This window comes from Maniola jurtina, chromosome 26, assembly GCF_905333055.1.
Source record: "Maniola jurtina chromosome 26, ilManJurt1.1, whole genome shotgun sequence".
NCBI lineage: Eukaryota > Metazoa > Arthropoda > Insecta > Lepidoptera > Nymphalidae > Maniola > Maniola jurtina.
Window position 1 is genome coordinate 6634097 of NC_060054.1, and position 26940 is coordinate 6661036.

General features: G+C 38.3%; 5 protein-coding genes across 12 annotated transcripts in view; 3 read left to right on the top strand and 2 right to left on the bottom strand.

Moving 5' to 3' along the window:
* Positions 1 to 26940, top strand: part of LOC123878311 (zinc finger protein 345-like) — a 349298-nt gene that overhangs the window by 295445 nt on the left and 26913 nt on the right. The window lies entirely within an intron of this gene.
* Positions 1 to 26940, top strand: part of LOC123878323 (zinc finger protein 2 homolog) — a 364832-nt gene that overhangs the window by 40574 nt on the left and 297318 nt on the right. The gene's annotated exons all lie outside the window — the stretch shown is intronic.
* On the top strand, positions 4818 to 11425 carry LOC123878326 (zinc finger protein 260-like). Of its 4 annotated transcripts, XM_045925502.1 has the most exons (6): positions 4818 to 4975; positions 5097 to 5262; positions 6235 to 7169; positions 8022 to 8107; positions 8566 to 8615; positions 8953 to 11425. In XM_045925502.1, exons 3-6 carry the CDS (start codon positions 6429 to 6431, stop codon positions 10305 to 10307), a joined length of 2232 nt encoding a protein of 743 aa, XP_045781458.1. In that variant the 5' UTR covers positions 4818 to 4975; positions 5097 to 5262; positions 6235 to 6428; the 3' UTR covers positions 10308 to 11425. The 4 variants fall into 4 exon arrangements, with proteins under 4 accessions (XP_045781458.1, XP_045781457.1, XP_045781459.1 ...); XM_045925501.1 differs by having other exon boundaries at positions 4818 to 5262; XM_045925503.1 differs by lacking the exon at positions 5097 to 5262.
* The window catches only part of LOC123878314 (zinc finger protein 436-like), a 382404-nt gene continuing 367849 nt past the window's right edge, over positions 12386 to 26940 (bottom strand). The window contains exons 1-9 of one of the 5 annotated variants that reach the window (XM_045925476.1): positions 20316 to 20585; positions 19990 to 20161; positions 19784 to 19876; positions 19338 to 19472; positions 18811 to 19248; positions 17084 to 17135; positions 16332 to 16412; positions 14833 to 15876; positions 12386 to 14726 (exon numbers count right to left, since the gene is read on the bottom strand). In XM_045925476.1, the coding sequence (XP_045781432.1) occupies positions 14701 to 14726; positions 14833 to 15876; positions 16332 to 16412; positions 17084 to 17135; positions 18811 to 19248; positions 19338 to 19472; positions 19784 to 19876; positions 19990 to 20161; positions 20316 to 20389 (2115 nt within the window). In that variant the 5' untranslated portion in view covers positions 20390 to 20585 and the 3' untranslated portion in view covers positions 12386 to 14700. Of the gene's footprint in view, positions 14727 to 14832; positions 15877 to 16331; positions 16413 to 17083; positions 17136 to 18810; positions 19249 to 19337; positions 19473 to 19783; positions 19877 to 19989; positions 20162 to 20315; positions 23649 to 24580; positions 25618 to 26940 lie in introns of those variants that run through there. The other 4 variants (XM_045925472.1, XM_045925474.1, XM_045925473.1 and 1 more) reach the window with 4 other exon arrangements.
* Positions 24581 to 26856, bottom strand: LOC123878372 (gastrula zinc finger protein XlCGF17.1-like). Its single transcript, XM_045925569.1, has 2 exons — positions 25775 to 26856; positions 24581 to 24671 (listed from the first exon to the last, which is right to left on the bottom strand). The coding sequence occupies exon 1, from the start codon at positions 26742 to 26744 to the stop codon at positions 25854 to 25856; it is 891 nt and encodes a 296-aa protein (XP_045781525.1). The 5' UTR covers positions 26745 to 26856; the 3' UTR covers positions 24581 to 24671; positions 25775 to 25853.

A 26940-nucleotide genomic window follows, 5' to 3' on the forward strand; every position in this document is an offset into this window, starting at 1 on the left:
ATGAGGGCGATGCATTAAGATGTAGCCAAGCGTATGATAAAAAAATTCGGATCGATTTGAAACTGATTTGAAACTTAAAAGTGTGTGTTTTCATATGTTTCACTAACTAACTACTTGAGTTATTTTCTTTTGTATGGACAGAACTTGCAAGATAAAGGTTTTTTTTTCAACATGATGATAAAACATCAAATGATAATTACCTATAGGTATACCGTTTCACTGAGACGGCTCGTGAGGTCGGAGGTTGCTTGAGGAAGACAGTTGATGTAAAAATCAAGGAATGGGGATGATGCCTGTGTCAAAAATAAACTATTTCTTGGTAATTATTAAATATAGGTTCTTCCAAAATTCGTAAAATCCTCATTCGCTGATAGTTTTAAATTTGCTAACCATTTTAAATTATCGATTTAACTTAAAAAAATTGGTTATCTGTAATGTCGGTTTACTGACGATAGTTGAACGTGACAACAAAGGCCGATTGTGCTTCTTTGTCGCTCGTTCCGCGCTCTCGCTTGCACTTCAAGCCTTACATGGAACGCCTCAGAGCGAGGTAACGCCGCATGAGTCATGTTTTTTCGTGCGTGCAGCCGGCTCTATCGAATTATAAGACGTTGTCACGTCAAAAAGTACGTCAAATTACGTCAAATGTTATGATGTCACATGTGTGTATTTCATACAAGCTCCTATACTAAGCGGGCGTTTTGACGTTTGATAAAAAGTCGCTGATTTGACTAGTAGTCATCATCCCTATTTTCTTCGTTTACTTAACCTTCCCGCAACCCGCTACGCCACGAACTGTCTCAGTCAAGTGGTATTCGCATTAATTCGCTTCGCACTATTAAAATAGTTTTATTTAACTAGTTATTTTGTATATTTGGCTTTTTTTAAGACTGATGTCTCTTTCAATTACTGTACAGATTCCTAGGGGAATAGACTTTCGTTTGAGTTTAGGTTGATTTGGACCAAACGAGCGATTGCTCGCTTGGTCTAAGTCCAAAGAAATTCCTTTAATAAGAGTTAAAACGAGACAGAGTTATCCCTGACATAAGCCTGTCTCTTTTTAACTCTTAAGTAAATTCTGAGCAAGAAGACGCTTTCTAAATCTTAGGCCTGTAAGCATACTTTTTTTTGTCTCTCATCTGGCTTTACAAAGATTAGCCAATGTCTTTGTAGTTATTTGTAACAAGTTAGTTAAACTATACAAGTATGGACCCCGTCTGTGCCGGCGCTCGCCGACATACGCACGGCACCCCCTTAGAGCGCTTTCCAGTCAGTTTTAACAAAAAAAAAAACATTCCAAAAAGGCAGAGCACACCCGCCAGCTAACACCAACACAGACGAAGTCCGTGAGCGTACTTTGACTTTGCTTTGCCTTAGTCAGTGTTAAACCGAGACGGATTTATGTGACGGACATACATCTGTCCCGTTTTAACTCTTAGTATAGTCTGAGCAAAGCCCAAGTACGAAAAATTAGAGATCCCTGCTAAAATTGTAATAAGCTACCCGTGCAAAGCCGGGGAACTATGTGTATTTTAGTTCTTAATTAAATAAATAATTAGTTGGGCTTTAATGGAGATACTTTGTAATATTTATTTTGTCGTTAAATACTGTTAAGTATGTAATTAAATTGTTGAATGAAAAAAATATTGTGTACCTATTATAAGTACTAATAGTAGTCAAGAGTGTCTATCACTTTATTGTTCGTAAATATCTAAATAAAATTGATAACTCTTAAAGAAGCACTATCCATTTCTTGAGGGAGCATTATGAGCAGGACAGCACTATTATTTTTGGACCTGTCAATTTCATTTAGAGATTTGAGGTATCAACTTTTCTTGCATTTTGTAATGAAACTATTAAGTTACAAAATTGGTAATGTAAAAATATACTTAAGTGTAATAGTTTTGATTAATTGATAATTATGAATCATACCTACTTAGTTACAGCTCTAAATATAATATAATGTAGTTGTAATTTGTAAGTAAAGACCATGTAAAAACAATAAGTCAAACTGTAAGAAAAATAATTATGGAGTAAAATCAGTAGGTAGAGGTACCATGGTTAGTGGGTTATTTTACTGCACCAAGTGATAAGTAATGCTTATCTGGGACTCAGGTTGCCAGACCTTAAAACCGAACAGACCAGCCAGTTTAGCCGGACATTTGGGTAAAAATGTCGTGCAACCTTAATTTTTTAGGGTTCCGTAACTCAAAAGGAAAGCGGAACCCTTGTAGGATCGTTTTGTTCTCTGTCTATTGTGTCTGTCATGAAAACCTATAGGGTACTTGGTACGGGTAAATCCCGTTGACCTAGGTCAATGGGATGTACCCTATGTAACGGGATGTTGGACTGGGATGGGATAGATTGATTCTAGGTCAACAGGAAGTATCCTATAGGTTTTTTGACAGCCAAACAGACAACGAAGTGATCCTATAAGGGTTCTTTTTTTTATTTTGAGGTACGGAACCCTAAAAAATTATCGAATTTAAAAAACCAGACAGGCTGGACACCGTCTAATTTGGCCGCACATGCTACCTAAAAAGCCTGTCTGTGCCAATATTATCTGGGAGTTAAGGGTCCGTTTCTACATGCAAAAAGTATTATTGCATGGCACGAGTTTCAGGTTGAAATCTTTAGAGCACACTTTGACTTTGCTTCGACTTGAGTTTCAGTTAAAACGAGACAGATTTATGCCAGCGCATCAGTGGTATAACGCTGTCTCGTTTTTACAGTGTCTTAAATCTGAGCAAAGTCAAAGAATATATAGATTTCAGCCTTAGCCATAGAGACGATAATTTCTTTCATACAAAAATGGGCAGACTGCAAAGTCTGTCTTTCTAGACTTAAGACCTTTTCTAGTTGATTATATTGAAATAAAAAATTCTAAACTTAACAATCGTTTTATTTTATGATATATTTAACAATTGAAAATCAAGCAAAGCATCTTCTGTATTATTTTGTAAAAGTAAGAATCCTAAACTGGTTTCCCAAATAAAATAACTGTATTATATAAATAACAATAAAAAATAAACTAATTTGTGAGTTCTAGTCTAACTAGCTAATTTCTTAAACTGGACCCTTTCAAGTAAAGATTTTGACGTGACAACGTCTTATAATTCGATAGAGCCGGCTGCACGCACGAAAAAACATGACTCATACGGCGTTACCTCGGTCTGAGGCGTTCCATGTAAGGCTTGAAGTGCAAGCGAGAGCGCGGAACGAGCGACAAAGAAGCACAATCGGCCTTTGTTGTCACGTTCATAGTTGAACGTGACAACAAAGGCGGTCGTCAGTAAACCGACTTTACAGACAACCAATTTTTTATTTAAACCTGTGAGGATGATACTGCCAATGGTGCAATTAAAGTGCTATAAGCCTACTTTGTCGTATTAGTTAACAAATTGCGAAAAATCAAGTTAAATTTGAATTTCGCGGGCAGACCCGTCGCATCCACCATAAAATTCCTCAGATCTGTCGTCTGACCAAATAAGGGAGCCAAATACCTACTTATTTCTTAAGTGATCTAAGTAAGTAAATATATCTGGGTAAGTATTTAAGTAACGGGTATAGGTAGGTTGGTACCTACTTCACAAACTTTTGAAAAGGCAAAATACATGGCATAATATTTTAAAAGAGCAACCGCCGAGTTTCTTCTCGGTAGGAAAGGCATAATTACATGGACCATTTTATACTATCTCTATGCATAATTCCGAACCAGTGCGTGGTACCCATGTGGTACCTATAGATGCATTTGATGATTAAAAAGTAGGTACCTATTACTTATAAAAGTTTATTTGAATTTGGTATAGTATAAAACGGTAAAGAGATCAAAGTCTGTGAGCACCCAGAGCCGTAAAGCCAGTAAAAAAAAACAATGTCTTCGGTAAGGATAAATGGTGTCGCCAAACGCTTGTGACAAACAGCAAGCATCGGCAAACCCCATAGATGGCTTGCCTGCCAACTGGAGCGCCGCGCTCCCAAGCGTTGACAAGCATAGGCAAACGACACACACGTTTGCTGTTTATCGCAAACTTGTGGATCCGCCATAAGGTATACAGGTTTGTGCAAACCTATAGTTTGTGTACTTTATGGAGCTGCTTCAGGCTTGGGGCAAACAACAAGCATTGGCAAGCGTGTGGATGAGTTTTTTTTTATTTTAGTAAATTTATTTTATTTTTTAATTTGACTAACCAATAACTTCTATACATACAAATATTTACAAAAAAAATAAAAAAATATTATTACTAAAAGAAACATCGTGCCAATGCTTGCTAGCCAAACACTGTGTAGGTATAAAAAGTACCCTTTGGTGTTTTCTGTACTGACCAGTTTGCTGATGCTTGCTCATATAATATGTTGTTGCTTGCACAAGTATTCAGAATATCTAGCTGTGGCTAAAACCGGTATATGGTGCTTGCGCTTGCGACAAACTTGTGTTATAGTCTTCTGTGAATCCAGAGCTGTAAAGTTAAATGAAAAAAAAAACGAAATCATTTTTTTTTTTTCCTTTAAATCTGGCTTTACTCTGATTAGCAGCCAATGTCAAGTTTGTGATATTTTCAAGTTATTGAATTTATACAAGTATGGACTCCGTCTGCGCCGGCGCCCGCCGACATACGCGCGGCGCCCGCCGACATACGCGCGGCGCCCCTTTAGAGCGCTTCCCAGTCAGTTCCACCACCAAAAAACACCAACTAACACAAAAACCAGCCACTCTTAACAAAAAAAACACTCCAAACAAGCACAGCACGCGCGCCAGCAAACGCCATCACAGACGAAGTCCAAAACGAAATCATTGATTTTATTCGCAACGCAGACTAATATCAATAACATCTGTGATCTGCAATTTGCTTTGCAAAAGAAAATAGAAATCTCAATTTTTGTATGTTTCATGCGAAAACTAAGAAAAAAGATTGCAAATTGGTTTTTCATTTTTATGAATACACATTGCTGATTAACATAAATCCATGAATACGTATGTTTAAGTGAAATTCATTACAAATACACAAATCTTATATGGTTGAATTGTGTTCCAATAATTTCCATCGTAAACCACAATTTTTACGAAGTTTGTGAAGACTCCCATTATTTAACAGGAAAATATGAAGCAGAGGTTATGTGGCTAAGCATAGAATACCAATGTTTTCAAGTTTTTTAATTGGAAACTGTATTTGTCCCTGGAATAAATGTATAATTGCATTTATGCAGAACTTGGATCTTTTGCGAATAAGTAAATGCAAGCATGATATTATATTGTGCAAGGTAAGTTGATACCTAGCCAAGGATTGAACCAGTGTAAAAATCAAGCAGTGATGGCATTTACACAAGTTACCGTTAAGGCCAGGTATAATGAGTATAACAAATGTTAGCAATCCAGTATGATGCCACTAGAAACATATCAGGCGGTTTTCCTAATATAATAACTGTGAATGTTTGTTATGTTACAACACATAGACTGAACCGATTTGGCTGAAATTTGGAATGGAGATAGATAATACACAGAAATCAAAGAGTTTTCTGCGGGCTTAGCCTTAAACGCGAACACAATCACTGGCATTATCCAGTAATTTATAATAATAATATGAATCTCTTTTATTTGCAAAAAAAAGAAGCAATCAAAGTTATTCATTAACATTATTTATTCATTATAGTTGTTTATTATTATTAGTTAATCAAAATTATAAGACAATAGTAGGTACAAACAGCAATTCCATACTGGTATGGAAAAGCCATTCTGTACCTGTGTTTTGAGAAAGGAAAAAGGGATCCCTGGATCACTGCATTGTCTGTCTGTCAAGAAATATATAGAGTACTTCTTTTTGACCTAGAATCATGAAATTTGGCAGGTAGCTACGTCTTAAAGCACAAGTAAAGATAAAATTCCGAAAACCACGAATTAGTGATTATTTTTATTCCTGAAATAATTACTTTACTAAATCATATTAATTAAACTAATATAGATCTATATCTTTAATATCAATAGTATAGTTAGTGCTGTCCGGCATTAACTTGCAATTTTTTACTATACTGTTTTGAGATTCCTTGTACCAACTCACACTAGACTGTTTTTTTTGTTTTGTTTTTGTTTTTTTTTTTTAAAGAATATTAACCATGATAATCATGACTAATACTCCCCTTTCCCCTCCAATTAAGCGTAAAACTTGTGTCAAGAGTGGGTACAACAATAGTGCAACGGGTGGGGTTTGTTTTATTTGTTTAATTATTGTTTTACAGATCAGAAGAAGAGTAAGCTTTACAGAAGAATCTCTAGTGTTAAAATACCTGTGATGTTTAGTATGATAGCCAAGGACTAGGCCTTATATGCCGGATGAAACTTAAAAGACAGATTAGAAGATCTTAGGAGACCAAAGTACAGTGGAAAAACTTGTCTAAGCCACAATACTCCCAGGGCTGTGCCAAAAAGAATAATGGAAAATATGGATCATGAAAACTATCAAGCAAAATATAAATTAACTCCCAACTTGGTTAATCTATTGGAAATAAATCTAGAAATACTTGGAAATGTAGACAACCCTAATACCAATCTAGAGGCAAATTCACCAAGATCCAAATCAACTAGTAACCTTTATAATCAAACGAATTATGCAGTAAAAATATTCGGTAATACACAAGATTCGAATCAAGATTTATATTCGAAAAAATCTGATTTGAGCAGATCAATGAATAACTTTAATACAGAAAATGATAATAGTATAGAAAATGATAATAAGACGGAAAATGATAATAGTACAGAAAATGATAATAGTACAGAAAATGATAATAAGACAGAAAATGATAATAGTACAGAAAATGATAATAGTACAGAAAATGATAATAATACAATTACACATGAAAATGTTATGGTTAAAGAAGAAAGAGATAGTACTGTAATCAAAATTGAACCTTATATAGAAAAAATTGAAAACCTTGAAACTTTGCATAGTAAAGAGACTGATGAAATGAACTCTTTGCAAGATAATGATATGGTTTCCATGGCAAATGAAAGCCAAAGCTCTTTGCAAAGTATTGAAAAAGATAATGTTGGAAATAATGCTGAAAAAGTTGTTGTTGTGGAAAATACATGTGATGTCAAACTGGATATCAAAGAAGAGTTATTAGACCAGGTTACTGCTCGAATAGCTCATTCACTTCAGGAAATAATGAAACAGGTATGGTAAATTTTAATTTAAGGGAAAAATGCTCATAAATGTCTGCAACCTTGCTGGATAATTCCTCTTTCTATTGGTGAAAACCCAAAGTCAAAGTCAAAATCATTTATTAAAGTTATCGGTTCAGCGGTTGAGCCGTGAAAGCGTAGCAGACAGACAGACAGACAGACACACTTTCGCATTTATAATATTAGTATGGATGTTTAGTTTAACTTATTGAAAATTCCTATTACAAGGATTAATCCTAAAGGATTATTTAAATGGTAAGAAAGCTTGGGAATAAGTTACTTAACAGCTTTGATAGTTCCAATAAGTGAAGTGATTTTGTGAAGTGGTGATGATAAGACTGCTAAAATCATAAACCTTCCTTTCGGCTTTGCCATAGTCGGGTAAAAAGAATATGCAGCAGAGTTTGTTGTGGGCTCTTCTCAGACCTGGGTGCGTTTGGAACCCTCGTAGCTTTAGTTTTAAGTTACGTAATTAATTATCACCATTATATCGTACAAAAACAATTTCGACCATCAAAAGGAGTACAATTGTACTCTATATTTTCCGGAGCCGCAAAGTCCTTGAGTGTGACCGCGTTTAAGCAAGCGTAGTGTGGGACGACCTCCAGCACGATGGATCGACGATATAAAGCGGCTGGCGGGAAGTGGTTGGATGAGGAAGGCTGAGGACCGGGTGTGGTGGCGCTCTTTAGGGAAGGCCTATGTCCAACAGTGGACATCCACAGGCTGATGATGATGACTATATTATCTTCAACAATTTCGACCATCAAAAAGAGTACAATAGTACCTACTTTGACTAAATGATTTTGAGTTTTTAGTTTTGTAATACTCCTTGTGTTTACAGAATTACAGTAGGTTCAAGAAGGTAATGAAGAATGAACCAGCCGACGATACCACAGGTGCTGATGATTTACTGATCCCAAACAAAGTGTGAGTTGTCTTTTTAAAATTTCATCCAAATGTGTTAATGAAGTTGTGATATCCTAGTGGTAAGGAAGTCCGCCTTCTGTTTAGGAGGTTGAGGGTTTGATTCTGGATATGCATCTCTAATTTTCCAAAGTTATATTTGTTTTAAGGTGCATGGGACAGGTATGCCCGCGAAATTGAAATTTAATTTGGTTTTGCGCAATTTGTAAACTAATACGACAACGTAGGCTTATGGCACTTTAATTGCGCCCATGGCAGTATCATCCTCACAGGTTTATATAAAAATCTTTACTTGCAAGGGTCCAGTTCAAGAAATTAGTTATAGTATCGACTAATTTGTGAGTAACTCATGTCAAACTCATTATTTTGACTTATTTCTTAAACTAAACACTTTTTTAGTGAAATCGATGACAGACTCGCACTTGACCGATTTATTGAACTTTTTTTTGTTTATTTTTCAGTGTAACCTACCGGGAGCGCAGTCCTGTTGAAGAGAATGCAGATGAATTTGGTAAGTACATAGATATAGATTTTTATTACGAACTATCTAGATAGGTAAAAAGAGGTGTTATCCTAGTGGTTAAGTAGTGATAATAATAAAGAATACCTGGCTAAGTTTGATATGGGCTCTTCTCGGACCTAGGCGCATTTGGAACCCTCGTAGCTTTAATTTTAAGTTAACTTAATGGCAAGTCTAACTATTTTAATGCCTGCGACTTTGTCCATGTAAAATACACAAACTCCAGATCCCTATTTTACCCCCTTAGGGGTTGAATTTTCAAAATCTTCAGGTTATGGATTAAAGAGATTCAGATTTTTCTTTATTATAAAAACCTCTTTAATTTCAGGACCTCCATCATCCAAGAAATCTAGACCAAGGCGTAACCGTTCCCTGTCTACTAACAACATGGTGGAAATAGCACAGACAAGCAAAACCAAAGACAAAAGGAAAACCAAAACAACCAAAGACAAACAAACTAAAAAAGCTACAAAACAAAAAAGTATCCCAAACGATTCAATTAGATTGAATGATATAAAAAGTGGAGAAAATAACATAGAAAAAGTATTAGAACCTGAGTTATCTTGTAATGTGTGCACTTATAGAACTTGGAATAAAACGTATATGGATCTACACACACTTACACACAAAGACAATGAAGAAAAAGGTATTTTCTCGTGTAAAATATGCGACTTGGTCACTCAAGATAAACCAAGTTTCACTGAACATCTCACACAACATAACGGAAAAAGACCTTTTAGATGCTATCTGTGCAATTTCAAGTGTGTAGCACCGAGTATATTAATTAAACACTCAAAAATTAACCATCCAGACATAACCAGACCTTTCTCCTGTAATGTTTGCGAGTACAAATCAGCACACAACAGTGATATTATTCGGCACACGAGGACTCACACTGGTGAAAAGCCTTTCCAGTGTAACCAGTGTTCATACAGGTGCACGGATATAAGCTCGCTAGGATTCCACACGAGAACTCACACGGGTGAGAAACCTTACTCGTGTAAACTGTGCGAGTACAGAAGTAGGTGTAACAGCGCTTTAATAAGCCACATGAGACGACACACAGGTGAAAGACCTTACACGTGTAAAGCATGCGACTTCAAATTCGCAAACAACAGCGATTTAATACGACACATGAAACTCAACCCAGGCGAGAGCTTCACGTGTAAAATATGCGAGTTCAACTGTACAGCCAAGTGCGCTTTAATAAAACATTTACGCACACACAGAGACGTGGATAAATACAATTGTGTTTTATGCAGTTACGAATGCACGAGAAATTGTTACTTACTAAAACACATGAGAAGTCACAACGGTAAAAACGCGTACTCGTGTAAAGATTGCGAGTTTCAATGTGATACTTATGTTAAGTACTCAAGACATATGAGAAGGCACTTGGGTGAGAAAATTTTTACATGTGAAGTTTGCTCATACACGTGTAAAGGAAGACAGGTTCTAGCCAGACACGTGAAGATTCACAGTGATGAAGAGCATTATTCTTGTTCGAGCTGCGACTTCAAGAGCTGGCGTAAGTGTGACCTGGCGGCGCACGTGAGGACCCACATGGGGCAGAAGCCTTACTCGTGTGCACACTGCGTTTACACGTGCAGGGATGGGAGGACTCTGCAGAAACACGTGCAAAAGAAACATGTCGGCAAAAGTGAAATGGAGTTCATCATCTAAATGGCTTTCACTGTGATTTTAGAGAATGAGAAATATTCTTGGCTTGAGAAAATTAGATTCGGTTTTAGTGCATAACCCCTCGCGAATACTCGGCTTCGGATCGGACGCAGTGGGCAAGCGTTAATACAATACTGGGGTTCCTTATAAGGCTCTTCATGTTATGAATTCGATTTGAACCCAACAAAATTCTGATAACAAACTTTTCCTGTAATCGCTTTTAAAATTTTTATGGTAAAATTGCAGTGTATCTAAATAAGGTTCTCATGGAAATTTCAGTATAAATTAAATTTCAGTATAAATTATCCATATCGGCCCATAAAATTAATAGGTAATAGTCTTGTAGAAATATGGCCTGTAGTGGACTTTGGCCTAAACCCTTCTCATTCTAAGAGACCCGTACTCAGTAGTGGGCCGGCGACGGGTTCTGATGATATATTTCTCGCTGCAATGTAATCAATTCAGTAGAAATAATTGTAGATGAAATTTGAAACAATATTGTATTGCGTGAATCTAAATAAATCTGTTAAGAATTATGTATTTGCTGTTAAAATCGTACAGTTGGTGTTTGAAAGAAAGAACTTAGGCATTGGACCTGCGCAGTGGGTGATTTATCGATCCATTTTGATATACGAAGTGAGTCCAGGCGCTGAGTGTCTATCCCGCCGCGCGATTGCTTCGCCAGTGAACTTTTCGTTGTAGGAAAATTCAGTACCCATATGCAGACACATCTTTTCCAATTTCATCGTGCTAACGCCAACGGCCGAGAATAATCGCGACAGGTCGACATGGCAATCGGGGTGGGTTATCCCGCATCCCTCCACGACTCACCTCGTATCCCGCTTGCCATGTCGATCTGTCGCGAACTATATCTGTTATCTGTCAAGTTTCTTAGCATTGTTGTTATGTGCATACATTTTGAGATCTCACTTGCTATCTTAGGTCTATGGGCATAGTTGTAGAACAAAGGCTGCCAGTAATTAGAAGTTCCTCAATTTTGAGATTATAATTAATTAATTGTGAATAACAATGTTGCTAAGTAACTTATCTACATACAACAGGTACTTAGATTGAATATTTTTTTGTCTATGTAAATAAGAAAGGTTACGCACTCATCCGATCCGAGTCCGTGAAAAAACTGATCCTACCAAAAACATTTCATGTAAAAGGTAGCCAAGACTCACAAGTTCATAATGTTTTCACTGTTAAAAAGTTATGAGATCTCTAGTAGAGCCAAGCCCCTAGCTGAGCTTAGATTTGTGCTGGCCATGGGACCTATCCGAAGTCCAAAGTAATATAGCTCTTAAATGTTCTTGAGTGTATCACATTTATAACAATAAATAACAAATCACTCTACTTACAAGCTCTGATTCTACAAACCCTATATCTTGGTAAAAAAAGGACGGCTTGGCCGGAGAGAACTCGGGTGACAGAAGTCGGAGCTAGTGCGTAAGCTGCCATACAAATAGTTCTATGACTAACTACTACTACGGATCTTTTGAGTGTAACCAGTAACCACCCTAACTGTTTTCCATGTGAAAAATCAGTGAAACTATAAACTTTCTTCTGTTTCAATTCAATTTTTTTTTTTTCAAAATATATAGGTATCCTACTTACCTGCTCCAATACAAGAATCAAAAAATGAAAGTATTCATCTGTACACTGTGAAATAAAAGAGTTTTATAATAAAAAGTTTCTTTCTTTTCTTTTTAAACATGTTACCCTCTATTACAATTTCCAAAAACCCAAATCTATCAATCCCAAACAATACAAGAGTTTAAACGTCTGGAGAGAGAGCCAGTGCGTGTCAGACCTTTGTTATTTTATAAAAGCTAGTGTCTAGCAGAGCGTTGCCACGGTACTAAATGTCTGGCAATGCATGGCGTGATTTCTAACAGGTACTATTCCGAAGAAAATGTACAAAAATTATAGACTTTATATCACGCTAAAGCTTACAATTCTGCACGATAAATCAAAAACTAATGCATAAAACCATACATAGAGAGTCTATGTATGGTCTTCAATTTGAAACGCTCATTACTAAGTCACGGAGGTTGTAGGTGAGTCATAGAAACAACGAAAATTTAAGAATTTCTTTATTATTCAATTATAATTTTTAATTTACACATATTTACAATATTTCTTAGACCTAATCTTTTTTAAAACAAGCATTACGGCAACAAGTAAAACGATAAAAAAAACGAATTTCTTTACAACTTTGATATTTTATTACAAGTATGGCGAGGTTCTATATTCAAATACATACAATACTGTCTTATTAGTACAACGCGTCCCATTCTAACCGTTGCACACACTTGAGCTGGCAAACGTCACATGTGTCGAGTGGGTGCAGCTGAATGAAGGGACGACGGAGCGAGTCGTTTAGATACTATGATTTCTAATGATATGTGAGACTAGACCGGTGCACTTAAACTGGCACATATCGCACGAGTGGGTGAAGCTGAATGAAGGGACGATGGAGCGAGTCTTACATACTATGATTCCTAATGATATGTGCAACTAGACCGGACCGCTGCGCACACTTGAACTGGCAAACGTCGCACATGAACGGTTTCTCACCCGTGTGAATTCTTTTGTGCCTCGCTAGATCGCACTTGAACTGGCGCATATCGCACGAGTAGAGTGGGTGAAGCTAAATGAAGGGACGATGGAGCGAGTCTTACATACTATGATTCCTAATGATATGCGCGACTAGACCGGACCGCTGCGCACACTTGAACTGGCAAACGTCGCACATGAACGGTTTCTCACCCGTGTGAATTCTTTTGTGCCTCGCTAGATCGCACTTGAACTGGCGCATATTGCACGAGTAGAGTGGGTGAAGCTGAATGAAGGGACGATGGAGCGAGTCTTACATACTATGATTCCTAATGATATGCGCGACTAGACCGGACCGCTGCGCACACTTGAACTGGCAAACGTCGCACATGAACGGTTTCGCACCCGTGTGAATTCTTTTGTGCTTCGCTATATCGCTGCGGCGCGAGCATTTGTACTTGCAGCGGTGTTGGGCCATGCCGCACTTGAACTGGCGCATATCGCACGAATAGAGTGGGTGAAGCTGAATGAAGGGACGATGGAGCGAGTCTTACATACTATGATTTCTAATGATATGTGCGACTAGACCGGACCGCTGCGCACACTTGAACTGGCAAACGTCGCACATGAACGGTTTCTCACCCGTGTGAATTCTTTTGTGCCTCGCTAGATCGCACTTGAACTGGCGCATATCGCACGAGTAGAGTGGGTGAAGCTGAATGAAGGGACGATGGAGCGAGTCTTACATACTATGATTCCTAATGATATGCGCGACTAGACCGGACCGCTGCGCACACTTGAACTGGCAAACGTCGCACATGAACGGTTTCTCACCCGTGTGAATTCTTTTGTGCCTCGCTAGATCGCACTTGAACTGGCGCATATTGCACGAGTAGAGTGGGTGAAGCTGAATGAAGGGACGATGGAGCGAGTCTTACATACTATGATTCCTAATGATATGCGCGACTAGACCGGACCGCTGCGCACACTTGAACTGGCAAACGTCGCACATGAACGGTTTCGCACCCGTGTGAATTCTTTTGTGCTTCGCTATATCGCTGCGGCGCGAGCATTTGTACTTGCAGCGGTGTTGGGCCATGCCGCACTTGAACTGGCGCATATCGCACGAATAGAGTGGGTGAAGCTGAATGAAGGGACGATGGAGCGAGTCTTACATACTATGATTTCTAATGATATGTGCGACTAGACCGGACCGCTGCGCACACTTGAACTGGCAAACGTCGCACATGAACGGTTTCTCACCCGTGTGAATTCTTTTGTGCCTCGCTAGATCGCACTTGAACTGGCGCATATCGCACGAGTAGAGTGGGTGAAGCTGAATGAAGGGACGATGGAGCGAGTCTTACATACTATGATTCCTAATGATATGCGCGACTAGACCGGACCGCTGCGCACACTTGAACTGGCAAACGTCGCACATGAACGGTTTCGCACCCGTGTGAATTCTTTTGTGCTTCGCTATATCGCTGCGGCGCGAGCATTTGTACTTGCAGCGGTGTTGGGCCATGCCGCACTTGAACTGGCGCATATCGCACGAATAGAGTGGGTGAAGCTGAATGAAGGGACGATGGAGCGAGTCTTACATACTATGATTTCTAATGATATGTGCGACTAGACCGGACCGCTGCGCACACTTGAACTGGCAAACGTCGCACATGAACGGTTTCTCACCCGTGTGAATTCTTTTGTGCCTCGCTAGATCGCTGCGGCGCGAGCATTTGTATTTGAAGCGGTGTTGGGCGAGGCTGCACTTGAACTGGCGCATATCGCACGAGTAGAGTGGGTGAAGCTGAATGAAGGGACGATGGAGCGAGCCTTACATACTATGATTCCTAATGATATGTGAGACTAGACCGGTTCACTTAAACTGGCACATATCGCATGAGTGGGTGAAGCTGAATGAAGGGACGACGGAGCGAGTCTTACATACTATGATTTCTAATGATATGTGCGACTAGACCGGACCGCTGAGCACACTTGAACTGGCAAACGTCGCACATGAACGGCTTCTCACCCGTGTGAATTCTTTTGTGCCTCGCTAGATCGCTGCGGCGCGAGCATTTGTACTTGCAACGGTGTTGGGCGAGACCGCATCGCCGGGCGCACTTAAACTGACACATGTCACACGAAAACGGTTTCTCCCCCGTGTGAGTTCTCATGTGCCTTCGCAAATCGCTACTACGCATACACTTATAGTCGCACACTTCACAGCTGTGGGGTTTTTCCCCCGAATGGGTTTTCGTATGCCTCACCAAATCGCTTCTGCGTGAACACTTATGGGGACATAGCTCACAGGAGAACGGCCGATCGCCGGTATGCGCCCTCAAGTGTTTTAAAAGAAAACTGCTTTCGCTGCACTTGTAGTCACAGAATTTACAAGAAAACGACCTTTCGCCCGCATGGGTTTTCCTGTGCTGTTTCAAAGAGCTCTTACTGCCACATTTGAAATCACAAAACACACACGAAAATGGTTTCTCCCCCGAGTGTTTTCTCATGTGACTCTGTAGTAGCATCAGTTTCGTACTCTTATAATCGCATAAGTGACAGGTAAAAGTTGTATCATCTGCATGTATTGTTAGATGCTTGATCAAATCGTTTTTGGTCTTAGTTATATACTCGCAATGATCGCAACCGAATATTATCTTTATATCGTTTTTCTTTAAATGTGCATCTATGTGAGACGCTAGCTTTTTACCCGTATTCGTTCTGAAACTGCACAGAGTACATGGAAACTTTAATTTTTCGTCGCTATTAGAACTCTCATTACTATTATTCGTGGTGTAGTTGTAAATGGGTTTTCTGTTTACATGTTTTTGAGGTTGTTTGACCACTTCTCTGTTTGATACATTCCTTTTTTTTTGTACATCTAACTTACCCGAGTACATATTTCTGTCTTTATTTAGATATCTGTTAGACAAGGAGTCATCGTCTGACATCCTTGGATCCACTTCAATTTCAATTTTAATTGTCTTTGCAACCATTTCGTTTGTATCTGAAGCAACAAAACACACTTTACTATCCACGGAAAGAAGTATAAAGCTCTTTTTAGGGTTCCTTACCTCAACAGGAAAAACGGAACCCATAAGGGTTCACTTTGTCTGTATGTCTGTCTGTCCGTCTGTCGTATCTGTTAAGAAAACCTATAGGGTACTTCCGGTTGACCTAGAATCATGAAAACGGACTGCGCCATCTATATGATGTTTAGTAAATTAATTTTTTCGTGAACACATTTTAATTTTTTTTGTGATGTAACCACAAATTCACGGTTTTCGGATTTTTTCCTACCTACCTACCTGCCTGATTTTATGATTCTAGGTCAACGGGAAGTACCCTACAGTTTTTCTTGACAGACACGACGGACATACGGACAACAAAGTGATCCTATAAGGGTTCCTTTTTCTCCTTTTGAACTACGGAACCCTAGAAAAAACCAGTGTATGCACTTACTTGTCGTCATATTATCAGTATCTTCAGTTGGATGCAGTTGTGTTTGGGGATCTGTTCCAAGATTTTCGTCCATTGCAGCAACTAAGACAAAACATTATTGAACAAATTATAATTTTTAACCCCCCAACCCAAAAAGAGGGGGAGTTATAAGTTTGACGTGTGTATCTGTGTATCTGTCTGTGGCATCGTAGCTCCTAAACTCCGATTTTAATATAGTTTTTTTTTTTGTTTGAAAGGTGACTTGATTCAGAGTGTTCTTAGCTATAATCCAAGAAAATCGGTGCAGCCGTTTGAAAGTTATCAGCTCTTTTCTAGTTACTGTAACCTTCACTTGTCGGGGGTGTTATAAATTTATAATTTACACTTGTTATCAGCAATGTTTGAAGACCAGTGTTTGAATATTCATTAATACCGAGGTTTAGTAGTAGTTGGACTTCGTCTGTGATGGCGTTTGCTGGCGCGCGTGCTGTGCTTGTTTGGAGTGTTTGTTTTTTGTTAAGAGTGGATGGTTTTTGTGTTAGTTGGTGTTTTTTGGTGGTGGAACTGACTGGGAAGCGCTCTAAAGGGGCGCCGTGCGTGTGTCGGCGGGCGCCGGCGCAGACGGAGTCCATACTTGTATAGATTCAATAACTTGAAAATAACTACAAACTTGACATTGGCTAATCAGAGTAAAGCCAGGTTTAAAGAAGAAAAAAAGTTGTAGTTTAGAGCCGGCAATGGCTGGTTAATTATGATGAATGAATTTTACCCACCTGAAGAATGACAGTAGTTTGGGATTAAGTATTCATCCGAGCTTTGATTCTCCTGAAACCATAATTTTATATTAGGCCTCATTCGCACGAGAGCTTTTTAACGTCCATTTCGTTTAAACGTTTCGTGTTAATGTTCATTTTATAATATAATATGTATCTTTCATATTGCATTGAACTAGAAAAATTGTTAGTTAGCATAATATCCTCTTTGTAACTCTTTGTGGTATTTGTACGGAATCTGCAAGCAGTGTTTCCTTTTAAATGATTTAACGTAGTTGAGCATGATAGAAAAACCAATGTTTTTAGTATAGTTACTAGCTGATGCCCGCAGCTTCGCCCGCGTGGATTGGTCAGATCCCCTGCAGCATCAGGATTGAGGAGTTGGAATCCAAATTTTTTATGAAACAATATCGCAAAGTTCCTATATCGATTAAAAAAGAAATGACGCAAATCGGTTCAGAAATCTTGGAGATTTTGGTGTACATAGGTAGAAAAACACAACTCCCTTCTTGAAAGTCGGTTAAAAAAGTAGCCTATGTTACACCCTGGTCAATCCTCTACTTGTATGTGAAAATCCCGTTAAAATCGGACAGACAGACAGACAAAAATTTTAAAAACCCAACTCCCTTCTTGAAAGTCGGTTAAAAAAGTAGCCTATGTTACACCCTGGTCAATCCTCTACTTGTATGTGAAAATCCCGTTAAAATCGGACAGACAGACAGACAAAAATTTTAAAAACCCGTGATTCAGTTATGGTATTGTTCAAATAACCATATGACCTTAATATGTTGTAGTTATTTCGAAATTACAGACAGACACTCCAATTTTATTTATTAGTATAGATTAAGTTTATGTTAAATCGCTTGTAAACCTTTAAATAAAAATAAAATAAACGTTTCAAATAGAACAAATGCATTCCCAAGTATCTGTTCACACGTCAACGCTTTTTTAACGCGCTCTTTGTATTGTCAGCGCAACGCCGGGTTTTACCGCAACGGTTTTTGACGCTCGTGCGAATTAGGGCTTATTGTATTAGTTTACTCGAATTATATGTTTGCGTGTTGAATTTCGAATGTTTTTTGAAAAGATGTATGTGATTGGTTGGTTTCTCAAAATGGTTAACGCCCACCAAGATTTTTGTCTCTGTCATTTGTATGGGATCACAAAACAGAGAGAGCGCTATACTAACTTCTTTCCATGGATAGAGTATATAAATTCAAAATACATATTTTTATTCAATTAGACTTTTACAAGTACTTTTGAACTATCAAGAACATCTCTACCACTGGTTCGAAATGCCTTTCCTACTGAGAAGAACCAGCAAGAAACTCGGCGGTTGCTCTTTTCAAAAATTTGATATACAATATTATGCCATGTATAAAAGTAATTGAAGTCCCGCGCATTGCTGGAGCGAGCTGCAGGTCAAATCCACGCTCTTTTATCATTTACATAATCTTCAATTGTATAATATGCTTTTCTCAGGAGAATAATTTTAATAGATTTTTGCAACTTGTGTAAAGGCAAGTCCACAATTGATTGCGGAATTTTGAAAAGATTATACCCATTCCCACAAATGAATTTTGGACCTTCCTGAGGCAGAGTGTAGGAGTGGCAAGCCTTTTACGGTGTCTAGTCAGCCTGTTATGTAGATCGCCAACTTCTTGTAACTAAGAATATTTTGTCTTACAAAAATTATGTTATTGTAAATCTACATATAAATATCCCACCTTCATATGCAATGTAGTGTGATGAATATATGTGTCTTCGTCTGCAAACTCCATCATACAAGTTTTACACACTAGAGTAACTTCCAGCTTTATAGGTGCCAGTTCTACTTCATTCGCTTTGCATGACGGTGTTGTTGACGGAGAATTACTTAATCTTTCTTTATAAGCAACAGAGTGTCCGTTGAAGCCATCCCCATCAATGTCTTCACACGCCATGGGCATGTGCTGCACGTTGTCTAACGTAAAAGCCATAAAGCCATGCTTTTCTTCGTGTTTCACTGCAACTATTTCAACGGTTGTATCTAGTTCTATCTGTGTGCGTGTATCAGAATGATTTATGTACAAATCGCAATGGTCAGGCTTTAATACCGTCTTCACAATGTTATGTTTCAGTTGATTGTTTGCTTCATTGAATATATCGCTGTGTTGCATTGTAATCTGTAAGAATTTTTCATTTATAATTTATCGAACGAAAGAAGAAATCAGTTTGGAAATGTGTGTGAATGACAAAGTCAAATGTTACACACTGATTCATGTTTCTCAACTAGCTCCATCATCAGTGCACAGGCTCTCAAGCTCTTGTCTCTGAACCGGCTAAAGTTCACCAATCTCTGAGCACATTGTACGCAAAGTGTTTGTTTTAGGTTTCCTTGGTCACACGGCTGAAACAACACATAAATAAATAATTCTAGTGGCCTGACCCAGCTTTGCACTAGTGGATATTTCTTTTTTTAACCATTTGGGATAAACATATAACCTATCATATGTCACTCAGGTATAATGTAGCATTCTAATGGTGAAAGAATTTTTGAAATTGGTCCAGTAGTTTTAAACCTATTAGATACAAAAATAGAAATCTTTCCTCTTTATAATATTGAGTATAGATATGTATGTATTAACATATTAAAATACTCTTTAAATGAGTTGTGTGTTACATACAACTAAATGATTGTGATTTCAATTTTCAACTTACAGGCTGTCCCACTAAGTGTTGGTACGCTTCATCCAAGTTGTATTTACTCATTAGCAACAGCTTGCTGCGAGTGTCCAGGCATATCATGCAGACCTGTGAAAATTTAATTATAATTTACACTTAGAATACTACAAATCTAGCAATTTTTATCTATTTGTTTATAGTTGTAACTCAATAAGAATATTTCAACTTCACGATAGAGTTACCTGCACCATTGAGGGGATAGCACCAGGTCGAATTTGCTTCGAGCCACTTTCCATAGTACAAATGTCATCATCAAGAAAATGCTGCGAGCAGACCACAGCAGAGTCTGGTAAGTTGAGTTGTTTGCCGAGGGCTCTGAGCCAAGCAGCACGGAGATGCACTTCTCTGGGGAACCTGGAAGTAAATCGTAGTTCACCATGGGGGTGATGGAGTGGAACTCATAGAACAACGCCGGCTTTTAAGATGAGAATCAAGGAGACAACCAACGCTTGCGCTAGCCGGTACAGTTTACCTAAAAGGTTATTATATGGGAAAATGAAACACTCACTCGTGTAATGATATCCCCTCGGATTCGGAAACGATCTCCGCACTGATTTTGCAAAAGGGCACACAGCACCGCATTTTCAATGATACATAAAAGGTTTTTAACTCATGACTCAAGACTAATAGAGGTACCAACTAGGTAATCATCCTAAATTGGGAAAATACCTATTTCTATTATATATAAATTATTAAAACCACCACAAAATAATAATATTAATCCACATATCAAAATAATAAAAAACACAGATCAAACACAGATCACTATTCTATTTAAAAAAAAAAATCCACAGCATTGTTTTATTTAATTGGTTTTAGGGCTCTGGATTCTAGTATTTTCGAGCCTAAATCCACGGCAGAAAAACGCAAGAGTAAATGCATGGACGTAAGTAAATCTCACCGACCAGAACATGAACGTGTTACACTATTGCTTTGCACCATGCTTTGCACTGACTAGCCAACGTCAAGTTTGTAGTTATTTACAATGTTTACAAGCATAAAGATGTGTTTCATCCATACTTCCATCTGGCTTTCCAGGGCCGTAAAATAAATAATAAAAAAAAAGCCACCTAGCTTTAGATTCGAGTTTTTTAAAATGGACCTCTAGTAACATCAGTTGTAGTGTTTACATACGAAATGAAATAGCGTGCAATAATTCTTTGAGTTCCTAGGAACATGAGACAGGTCTGCCCGCGAAATTCAAAATTAATTTGGTTTTTCGCAATTTATAAACTAACTAATACGACACCCTACGGACCCTTTCACGTAAAGATTTTTATATAAACCTGTGAGGATGACACTACCATTGGTGCAATTAAAATGCCATCAGCCTACGTTGTCGTATTAGTTTACAATCCGTCTCATGCCCGACAGATCACAGCATAAGATTAGCAGAACTGTGATTAGTCGTGCCATATATCTTATAATCTACCTACAGAGTGTTTGTAGGCATGTTATGGGTATAACCCTTCCTAGCTCAATTCTAACTAAACCAACTCCACTAACCACGTCAACCTGTCGACGGTTTATGGTACCTACTGAGACCCAGATACAGCTTGCATCCTGGTTGGTGACTAACAAGGCCTAACTACCTACTTCTATCCTGAAAAATCTATTTCCACGAGATTTTTAAGGGCCCATCTGTTTAGCCGATTTTAACGAAAGGTTCAGAGATTGCTTGACCCCGGAGACGGACATAGGCTAGGTAGGTAGATAGGTACGTTTTATCAGAATTTTTAAAAATCTTAATCCACAGGAAAGAAGTCCCCATCATTTAGTAGATAACAAATGCCTATTTAGGAAGCTGAAGTCTGCGTGAGTGATATACATCTATACTAATAAATAAAATTGGAGTGTCTGTCTGTAATTTCGAAACTACTACCTCATATTAAGCTCATATGGTTATTTAAACGATACCAACACTGAATCACACGTTTTTAAAATTTTTGTCTGTCTGTCTGTTTGAAAAGGATAATCTTTGGAACGGCTGAACCGATTTTGACGGTTCGAATCTCGTCGGGCATAGAAGTGAGTTCAGCCGACAGACATTTAGATTATCGTCGTTGCTCACGAAAATTCCGCTTTGTGGAAAATCACAAGTTCTCAAGAGACTCTTTTAAACTTGTTTGAAAAAATATGCTTTACTTTTAGGTCGAAATCACAGACCTAAAAAGATTATCTCTTGAATTAGCACAAATGTAAAGAACGGGTTTCTACATCGCGCCTTCTAAAACCAAACCAAATGACATAAAAAACGAAAATCTTGAATAACACATAGCGGATTTTGCATGCGCAGCGACGTTGCATAACTTAAGATTACAAAACTTACCTAGGTAGGTTTAATCAGAAAATAATACACAGATTGAGGTAGGTATATAATATTTTTAATATTTAATTTACATTACTAACAATATATATTATGTATTAAACGAAGATTAAGTATTAATTTACATAGGCAACCCTGGGCACAGAATAATATAACAGTACTATTATATTATTGTTAAAAGGAACGTTGTAGACAGTGTATCTCCTGAGCACTTCCCGGTGGCGGAGTGAGACGCGGTTCACAAATAGGATGATGGCTTTTTACTAGTGTGGGTTCTTATATGCTTCAGTAAATTACTTTTTTCTGCAAATTTCTTATAGCATAACTCACAACAATAAGGTTTTTCACCAGTGTGGGTTTTCAAGTGCCTAACTAGACCTCGTTTAACTGCACATTTGAAAGAGCATAAATCACAACAATAAGGTTTTTCACCAGTGTGGGTTCTCATGTGCCTCCCTAGACTCCATTTTTCTGCACATTTGTAAGAGCATAACTCACAACAATAAGGTTTTTCACCAGTGTGGGTTCTCATGTGCTTCCCTAGTTTATCTTTTCTTGTACATTTGTAAGAGCATAACTCACAACAATAAGGTTTTTCACCAGTGTGGGTTCTCATGTGCTTCCCTAGTTTATCTTTTCTTGCACATTTGTAAGAGCATAACTCACAACAATAAGGTTTTTCACCAGTGTGGGTTCTCATGTGCTTCACTAGTTTATCTTTTCTTGTACATTTGTAATCGCAGAGGTTACATGATACCAAAGGTTTTACAACACTGTGAGTTTGCGTGTGGCAAACCAAATCACTATTCGTTGTGCAAATATACTTGCATAACTTACAAGCGACAGGTTTACAACCAGTGTGAGTTGTCATGTGGCGTACTAATTCACGATTCGTGGCACTTTTGTACTCGCAAAACGTACACGAGCAAGGTTTTTCGTGGGTTAGCATGTGCTTCCTCAATAGACTTGGACTTTGAGATTTGTATTGGCAAAGCTTGCAAGTGAACCGTCTCTCTTCAGTGTGAGTCTGTTTGTGCTTAATAAAGAAACTTTTTCCAATAAAATTTTTCCGACAAACATCACAAGAGAACAATATTCCTTTAGTTTGTCTATTCTGTGATAAATAAATACGTTGTATTTTAATGACATTACTCAGAATTGTACTAGTACTACTGTTAGTAACTGATTCAATGTATTCTGTCGTAGGAACTTCATTCTGAACTGTCGCCTGATAACTGAAATCTTTATCCGCAATATTCTGACTATCGAAAGACCTAACAGCTTTTTCTGTTTCCGTCAGTGATCCATATTGGCTCGGGGCTTTTCTAAAACTTTTGAAAATATCATATAATTTAACCACACATTTTTTTAATATCTTGCTGTCAACTGATTGGTTTTGCAATCCGCCATTGTTAGTTTCAACTTCTTGTTTAATTTTCTGCTCTGCATCGGCGTCATTAGTTGTGTGCACTTTGTTGTCATTATTGGCCGCAAGTATCGCGGACACGGGAGCGACTGAAACAAAACACTTTTCTTACTCATTTATATCGAGAGTGATTTGCGTTCAATTCAGGGTCGCAACTCGCCAGCACGCAGTCGAGTTGCGTGGTAGATTTGCTGGGACACGTTGGTCTAACGTGTCGGGAAAATGTGTTGGGCCAAAATGTGCATGACCACTTGCGAATTGTATACAGCAGGCAGCAATTACAGAAAGAACATCCAAGAATCATTAACTATGTTCTTCTTTTTAGGCAGTAGCCTCGTGTGGCCTCAACAATTCACCATGCGTATGGTTCGCGGCCGCCTGTTTGCCCGAGGTCGCGCCAATACTCAATCAATGCAGCGGTCACACTAGGCGTACAGTACGCAGTTGCAGCTCGCACACTCATTAGCAGTCAGCTTGAAGTCAGCTGCTCACTCGAAGACGTGACGCAATATATTTTGCAACTATTAAAAGGTAGAATAAAAATGCTGATTTTATTCTTAAAACATTTTAATGTTATCATTTAGTTATAAACCAAAGTCAAACACGGCCATAAATGGCTCAACCTGATACTTATTAATTATTAGTTTTTATTATATAACGCTGCCTAATGTGTTTTTACAAAACAAGATGAAGTTGAAAACTAAAACCCGGCTGCAGTCGTCTTTTTTCTCCTCTTTCATTTGACATCCAACTCGATACAATAGCAAAAAAAAAAATTGAAACCCCCACTTTTTCATGTAACATCCGTTAGGTCAATTTTTTTCGTATAAAATGTAGCCTATGTCACCCGGGCTTTTACGACGAATCGATTGACACCTCATACATCAAAATCGGCCCAGTAGTTTAGGCGCTACGGTGGAACACACAGAATCTGGATACAAACATACATACCTACATACATAGACTGCTAAATTCATAACCCTTCCTTTTGGCTTTGCCGCAGTTGGGTAATAAGGTAGGTAACTATATATTTTGTTGATGAATATAAAATTTTGTATTAACTTCGAGCTTTCTCAAAGCGAGCGTGACGCACACAGATTCTCCAAGACACACTACACACGCGTGTTGGAGAGTGTAGTGGCGGAGTGATGCTTGCGGTTCACGAACATGATGAAGGCTTTTTACCAGTGTGGATTCTCATGTGCTTCAATAAGCTCTGTTTCTCTACACATTTGTAATGGCATAAATCGCAACAATAACGTTTTTCACCAGTGTGGCTTCTCATGTGCCTTATTAGATTGCTATTTTGTGCAGATTTGTAATCGCATATCTTACAGAAATACGGCTTTGCACCAGTGTGGGTTCTCATGTGTCTCACTAGATTCTGTACATATGCGCATTTGTAATCGCATAACTCACAATAACAAGGATTTTCACCAGTGTGAATTCTCATGTGCTTCACTAGATTGGCATTTTGTGAACTTTTGTAATCGCATATCTTACAGAAATACGGCTTTTCACCAGTGTGCGTTCTCACGTGATTCATTAGATTCCGTTTATTTGCACATTTGTAATCGCATAACTCACAACAATAAGGTTTTTTACCAGTGTGAGTTCTCATGTGCCTCACTAGTCTCCATTTATCTGAACATTCGTAATCACATAACTCACAACAATTTTTTGAAGAATTACTACTAGCGACATTACTTGGTCTAGCACTACTATTACCGACTGTTTCAATGTTTCCTGTTGTAGCGGCTTTATTCAGACTAGTTGCCTGGGAACTAAAATCTTTACCCGCTACATGCTGACCATCGCAAGACCTAACAGCTTTTCCTGTTTTCGTCAGCGATTCACGTTGCCTCGGGGCTTTTCTACGATTTTTGAAAATATCATATAATTTGACTGCACAATTCATTTTGCTGTCAACTGATTGGGTTCCTAATCCACCATTGTTAGTTTCGACCTTTTGATTAATTTTCTGCTCTCCATCAGCTTCTTTAGTTGTGTGCACTTTGTTGTCATTATTGGCCGCAAGTATCGCGGACACGGGAGCGACTGAAACAAAATACTTTTCTTACTAATTTATATTGAGAGTGGTTTGCGTTCAATCTTAGGATGCAACTCGACAACACGCAGTTGACGTCGAGTGAATGTGTTGGTCTTTCTCAAAGCGAGCGTGACGCACATACATTCTCCAAGAGTCAAGACACACACAGCACAAGCACACCACATAGAGTCTGTTGCAGAGTGTATCTCCTGAGCATTCCCGGTGGCGGAGTGAGGCGTGCGACTCACGAACGTGAAGAAGGCTTTTCACCAGGGTGGGTTCTCATAATATGACTCCTAAGACTACTTTTATGAGCACATTTGTACTCGCATGTCTTACAGGAGAATGGCTTTTCGCCAGTGTGCGTTCTCATGTGGGTCACTAAATAACTTTTTCGTGTATATTTCTGACTGCATAATAAACAAGGAAAAGGTTTATCGCCAGTGTGAGTTCTCATATGCATCACCAATGTACTACGTTGTTTACTTTTGAACTCGCATAATTCACAGCCAAAAGGCTTAACACCAGTGTGGGTTCTCATGTGATCTACTAAATGACTATTTCGTGAAAATTTTTGCTCGCAAACCTCACACGTATACGGCTTTTCGCCAGTGTGAGTTCTCATGTGCCTCACTAGATCACTATTAATTATAAATTTATAGTCGCATAGACTACAAGAATACCGTTTTTCACCAGCGTGAGTTCTCATGTGCTTCGCCAGAGAGCTATTTTGCACACATCTGTATGTGCATAACTCACAAGAAAAGGGTTTGATACCGGTGTGTGTACTCATATGAATTTTTAAATGACTATTTTGTGCAGTTTTGTATTTGCATAACTTGCAACTGTAATGCTTTTCACCTATGTGGGTTCTCATGTGCACTTTTAAATGGCATTTAAATTTGTATACGAATTGGCAAAATTGGCAAGTGAACGGTTTTTCTTTACTGCAAGGCTTTAGGTGTTTAACTAAGAAACGTTTTTTATTAAACGTTTTTCCACAAATATCACAAATAAACTCTTTTTTCTCAACGACTAAATTATTTTCTGATGAATTATTAAATTGTAAACAAATGTCATCGTTCGAACAACCAGCTTCACTTTGTACAGGTTTTAATATGTTACGATTATTCATTTTTAATTTTGCAGGAACTGTTGCAGTGATTTGTGTCGTATGGACAACATTTTGAATTGCTGCATGGTAACTGAATCTATCAATATTCCCTTCCCGAGAACTGGTAGGCTTTCGTTCTTTCGAGGCTGGTCTAATTCACCATTGTTAATTTCAAATACTTGTTTACTTTCCCGGATCGCATCGGTTTCCTTGATCG

What these genes read in the sequence shown, in the direction of transcription:
- LOC123878326 (XM_045925501.1), top strand. Translation starts at nt 6,429, where the DNA reads ATGGAAAATATGGATCATGAAAACTATCAAGCAAAATATAAATTAACT. An exon ending in TTCAGGAAATAATGAAACAG is followed by an intron (nt 7,170 to 8,021) that starts GTATGGTAAATT and finishes TTGTGTTTACAG; the next exon opens with AATTACAGTAGGTTCAAGAA. An exon ending in AGAGAATGCAGATGAATTTG is followed by an intron (nt 8,616 to 8,952) that starts GTAAGTACATAG and finishes CTTTAATTTCAG; the next exon opens with GACCTCCATCATCCAAGAAA.
- LOC123878372 (XM_045925569.1), bottom strand. Translation starts at nt 26,744, where the DNA reads ATGAATAATCGTAACATATTAAAACCTGTACAAAGTGAAGCTGGTTGT.